The sequence below is a fragment of the Neoarius graeffei genome, chromosome 10 (genome assembly GCF_027579695.1).
Source record: "Neoarius graeffei isolate fNeoGra1 chromosome 10, fNeoGra1.pri, whole genome shotgun sequence".
Classification (NCBI taxonomy): Eukaryota; Metazoa; Chordata; class Actinopteri; order Siluriformes; family Ariidae; genus Neoarius; species Neoarius graeffei.
This window is the reverse complement of record NC_083578.1, coordinates 30697891-30703890: the sequence shown is the minus strand read 5'-3', so window position 1 is coordinate 30703890 and position 6000 is coordinate 30697891. Positions and strand designations below refer to the sequence as shown.

The 6000-nt window shown below is 42.0% G+C and overlaps 1 protein-coding gene across 1 annotated transcript in view; it reads left to right on the top strand.

Moving 5' to 3' along the window:
• The first annotated feature begins 1520 nt into the window (after positions 1–1520).
• Positions 1521–6000, top strand: part of LOC132893013 (guanine nucleotide-binding protein G(s) subunit alpha) — a 69008-nt gene continuing 64528 nt past the window's right edge. The window contains exon 1 of the mRNA XM_060931702.1: positions 1521–3044. Within this exon, the coding sequence (XP_060787685.1) occupies positions 2906–3044 (139 nt within the window). The 5' untranslated portion in view covers positions 1521–2905. The remainder of the gene's footprint in view (positions 3045–6000) is intronic.

The window sequence follows — 6000 nt, the reverse complement described above, 5'->3', positions numbered from 1 at the left end:
GAAAACATTTCAGGAGAAAGCCAAAAACGAGCTTGTTCTAAATATAGTTTCCCTTTCGGGCACTCTCATTTTCTGTTAGAATTTGGTAAAGAAAAAAAAATAAATTATATATATATATATATATATATATATATATATATATATATATATATATATATAAATTTACCAGCTTAAGGTCAGTCTGTATCGTGAAGTACCGTGACCGAGGTCTTGAAAATACTGACCAAGGCCTCTGGGCCTATATTATATATATATATATATATATATATATATATATATATATATATATATATATATATATAAAATATCTCATCTCATTATCTCTAGCCGCTTTATCCTGTTCTACAGGGTCGCAGGCAAGCTGGAGCCTATCCCAGCTGACTACGAGCGAAAGGCAAGGTACACCTTGGACAAGTTGCCAGGTCATCACAGGGCTGACACATAGACACAGACAACCATTTACACCTACGGTCAATTTAGAGTCACCAGTTAACCTAACCTGCATGTCTTTGGACTGTGGGGGAAACTGCAGCACCCGGAGGAAACCCATGCAGACACGGGGAGAACACGCAAACTCCGCACAGAAAGGCCCTCACCAGCCACGGGCCTCGAACCCGGACCTTCTTGCTGTGAGGCGACAGCACTAACTATATATATATATATATATATATATATATATATATATATATATATAGGTGGCATGGTGGTTAGTGCTGTCGCCTCACAGCAAGAAGGTCCGGGTTCGAGGCCCGTGGCCGGCGAGGGCCTTTCTGTGCGGAGTTTGCGTGTTCTCCCCATGTCTGCATGGGTTTCCTCCGGGTGCTCTGGTTTCCCCCACAATCCAAAGACATGCAGGTTAGGTTAACTGGTGACTCTAAATTGACCGTAGGTGTGAATGGTTGTCTATGTGTCAGCCCTGTGATGACCTGGCGACTTGTCCAGGGTGTACCCTGCCTTTTGCCCGTAATCAGCTGGGATAGGCTCCAGCTTGCCTGCGACCCTGTAGAACAGGATAAAGCGGCTACAGATGATAAGACGAGATAACAAAAACCTATGTATCTGGCCTCTGCTATTTTTTTTATTTACCATTAGGGGCCGCTAACGTGCACTGTGTTAAACAAAGCTTCGAGTAATTAACTTATTTTTCGACTCATTGGATTCGAACCACTACTGATCTGGCAATAAATTTAGTGCCAGACCTTGCATGTGACATGTAAATCAAAAGTAAGTACACGTAAAATAAAACGTTGTGCATTAATCGAATAGTGGGTCGTAGACATTTTGGCTACTTCCGTTTCACAGAGTAATTAAAAACCACGCTGGACAGTGCACGCCTTTAGGCGACGATAGAGGTCGCTACACGCCCTGAAGAGAATCGAGCGACTTGACTGTTGCTCGTGTGAAGGTAGGGAGACCGCTCACTCCCTCCCGCCCGCCTTCTCGATTCTCGAGCTTAAATTACGATTTAGCAAATGGGAGCATGTGAAAGAAGCCGCGCTCGTTCTGCTCAAAGAGGGCGCTCGTGCTTCTTCTTCTTCCGCGCGATTTCAGCGACGCTGACGTTCCGGAGGGTCATGTGATCTGCTCCGTTCTGAACCGTGAGAGCCTATTTGCCCCACCCCACCTCTTCAGTGCTGGCTAAGATTGCTTTGCCCTGTTCTCGGACAGAGACAGACGGGGGGAAGAATTAACGTTAAAAATAAAGCCTTTTATGGATCACTGTCGCACATCCAGCAGTTCGGCGAGGGACTCGCGCAAACACCGTGGAGGAATGTGAGCGCGCGCGGCTCACTCTCACCGGCCTTCTGCACGTGCGTGAGAGGTGCAGCTCCGAACGCTGGACCCGAAGCTGAGGCTGTCAGCGCCGAGGTTAAACCGCCGCCAGATATGTGGAAAAGCTGATAGGTTTCTCTCGTTTGGTCGTTTTAGCGTGTTGGGATTGTGAGCGCTACTGTTTTGGGTTTGTTTCTGTTCAGTCGAAGGGAGCTTTCGAAGCGAAAGGACGGACATACGCTGAATTTCAGGAGAAGCTAAACTAACGAAGGCCCCTTGGATCGGAGGAGGAGGAGGGGGGCAGCAGCCATCACAGAAACGGGCGAAATGAAGAAAAATTGACTTATTTTCACAGACAAACGCGAATACACGGATCTACGACTGCTTCAAAACACGGGACCGGTTTTGAGATTTGGTGTCCGAGTGTGAAAACGAACCAGACGAGGGGAAAAAAAGGATAGTTGTAGCTCAGAGAATTTTCGTTGGTCTTGCTAGCCAGTTAGCTAGGCTACACGGCTGCCTCTGCGTGGATCAGGGCTACAAGTAGGAAACGAGGGCCTTGCTAAGCTGAAATGGTTAAAATCAAACAAGACCCGTGTGTATGTGTTTCAGTGTGTGCGAAGAAATCGAAACGAGTTGTTTTTTTCAACCAGTACGTTGGGTAAATCCGTTTCGTGACATGAACTCGTCTTTTCTTCAGCTCTTCGTTGGAAAGTTGAGGGTGGAGGCCTCAAGTAATCAATGGATGGATATTAAGCTGCTTTAGCTATCTAGGACGTAAGCATTAGCTTGTACATCGAGGGAATTTAAGCGACCATTTGTGTCCGATCTCTAAAAAAAATCGACTTTTTTTTTTTTAACCCAGTGCTATGAAAACACGCATAATGAACTCGTTAGTCATACATCAATGTCATGGCTGAAATGGTCACTGAGGCAGGCTATAGGTTACATCAGAATCATAATTGCGACCACGTTAAAGATGTGTAGCCTACATGTCCTCGGCACTGAGAGTCATTTCGTGGATCGAGCCCAAATAGAATAAGCTTGTTCGTGGTTTTTTTTTTTTTAATTATTTTATTTATTTTTTTTGTTGCCATCACATTTCCCCTGGACCTCCTCTTTCACGGGAAAGATGGGCTGCTTGGGCAACAGCAAGACCGAGGATCAGAGGAACGAAGAGAAGGCGCAACGGGAAGCAAACAAGAAAATCGAGAAACAGCTTCAGAAAGACAAACAGATCTACAGGGCCACGCACAGACTGCTACTTTTAGGTGAGTTTCAAAACGGGAAACGCTTGTTTTTGTTGTTGTTTGTTTGCTTTTTTATTGAAGGCCTCGAAAAATGGAAGCGTCTGTTTTTGCATTTCAGAGCGAATTCGCCCTTGTTTTCTTCCGAGCTTTGTGAAAACACAGCTTTGACTCTGCCATGTCTGAAGTTGTAGCATAAAGCTGAGTTAGCTGCTAGCTAAATTAGCACTTGAAAGTGACTTTTTAGAGGAGGAATGCCGCTGTCACGCCTTCATTATGTCACAGCAGTGTGTGTGTGTGTGAGAGAGAGAGAGAGATCATAGTGGTGACATTTGAATAGCGTTAGTGGCCAGCCCGAGCGGAAACGTGCGACATGTATCGGCATGTGGGTGTGTTCTGGTTAAACTGGTAAGATGCAAGTGGCGCTGGATCCACAGGCCTGTGTCGCTCACTCTGTGTACTAGAAATATCCGCGCCGTTTAGGCCCGACTCCAAATCGTCCAAACCAGTTTCAGGCCTTCATTATTTAATTCAGATGTCTCTTCTCCCCCTACAGCTGCGCTTGGTGTCTCTTTGACAGGGATTGCAAGTTTATTATACGTAAACAAAACTTCTTTGGACAGCTGGCATAGCATGCAGCTCAAAACTGTATCCACTGTTTGGATAAGCTGTCAAATTTTGTAACTCTTGCGTCGAAGAAAGTGGAGCGTTTTTATATAAAACGTCATTTCCTGTGTCTGTGTGGATTAGCTGACTGAACTGGGATGACCAGCGCCTAGTTGTTTACAAGCAGTTTTCAGATGGACTTGTTTAAGCTTGTTGATGGTTTTTTTTTTTTTTTTTTAAATTCTGTATTATTCTGATAATCTTGGTGCACAGGTTAGTGTTTTCTATACTCTAGATTTACAAAACATGTCGGTATGTAATGCTTTGTAACTGCAACAGAAATATTTATAACGCTCTCATAGCAAGAGTTCTGAGTGCTAAATATACAATATGTAAATGCATATGAATGAGCAATAAGGGATATTCGTATGAAGATCTTAATAGATGAATCTTAAGTTGATTTGAAAAGAGTCACAAGATCTGATGTTTATGGGTAACGTGTTCTAGAGATAAGGTGCAAAATATCGTCACTCATAACTCGTACCATTTGGTTCATGTAGTACTCATGAATAGGGTTAGACCAGGCTTTGAGACCCATGGTTTCATTTAGAATGTTGGGTGGGGGGCAATCTATTATCAGGGTTATGTTTTTGATTTCTCATCACAGTAAAACAAGCCAAGCTTAACATGAATCTAATTTTTTAATACAACTGTGTTGTGTGATTGGAAGATTTTTTTTTGGGGGGGGAAGCTGTATTACACAAATATTGAGCTAAATTATTATTGAACCCATTTGAATAGCTTGATTATGGCCATAACAAAAAATCTGTACCGAAAGATGGAAATTATTTCACAATTCAAGGTGACCAAAAAGTTTGAGAATTCCTCCTGTAGATGTTTGATTCAGGGTTTTATTACTTTTCAGTGGTACATCAGCAACAGCGCTCAATCAGTATTACAGCATATATTCCATGATGTATACCTTTTGGACATAACGTACAGTTGTACACGTGAAGTTCCGTAGCATTTTTTTCCCCTTGTGTCCGAAAGGGGTAAATTTCATTTAATGTAGATGCAAAGCACCAAAAAACCCATGCTTTTCAAATGATCCTGGACTCCAGATCTGTTGTAACTCTGACCAGGAAAGATGATTACTGAAGAAGGAACGCACAAAATATTGATCAAATTGTACATGAGAACTTTTTATTTATGGTGAAAATGACCAAGTAATGAGGTTTTGTGTAAGAAGACGTGTCTCTCCACCTGTTGGATTATGTAAGCAGGCAGATGAGATTAAAGTGGGTTTTGTTTTTTATATAAAAAGTGTAATTAACAGCTGAAAAAAAATCTCTTAATGAGAATCATGCTCCAGACACCAGATTGTGGTGAGCATAGGCATTGACACTTAAGTATTGTAACAAAATTAGAGAGCAACTAATGACGTTCATTTCTATTTTCACACCCCTCTTTGTCAGACCTCTTTTGTGTCACTGGCTGCTGGGCAACGTAACATGATCATGGGTGGGTCAACCATAGAAAGCTGCTTTCCTGTAGAGAACTTACTTGATTGGAGAAGACGTGGATGAGCTGCTTTGGGCATATTGACAGCTCAAGTATTTGACAGAGAAATCAACGAGCACTCCATTTCCCATAACAAAACACAATGGCAGCAAGTTTTGTGCTATTGTCTAAAATGTTTGGTTGGTGTGGTTTTGTTTTTTTTTTTTTTTTGTTCATATATTTTGTTGAAAAGAAATGGATGAGTAGATAAGTTAGAGCCTCACTGACAAGGTGATCGTGCTAGTTGTAATGTGCTCCTATGTTAACTGCTGTGGTCTTTTCTGCAACACGTGCTCTAAATATATACCACTGGATTGGCAAACTTGTTTGACTCGCTTTATTTGACCATATAAAGTGGCCATACAGGCATTCACAACTTCTGTTAGCATTACTTTTTCTCCATTGCAACATGACAGGTGTCATTGAAAAATCTCAAATCTTAGATACATCTGACTACTTGGTGAAACTGGTAATCTTGGCATCTTAAAGGGAAAAACCCATCCTGAATGAGTTGCACACGAGTCATAATTCATATGTATTCAGCTGTGCATAAGGTTTATAATGTAGTGAATTTTTGATTTGAATTTTTAGGTTTGCAAGTTGTTCATCTACACGTGTGTTCATTTTAGTTAAGTTTCCTACCCACAATACCATTCAGCTGCCTGCTGTTAATGACAGAAGTGGGGAATTTTGTTGGTCCCAGAAGTAGAACATGGGAAATCAGAATTAAAACAGCAACTTCCATGAGTTTGATTTACAACATTGGGGGGGGTGGAACATTGTCATCTTCATGAAAGCATGTTTTTTGTTTACA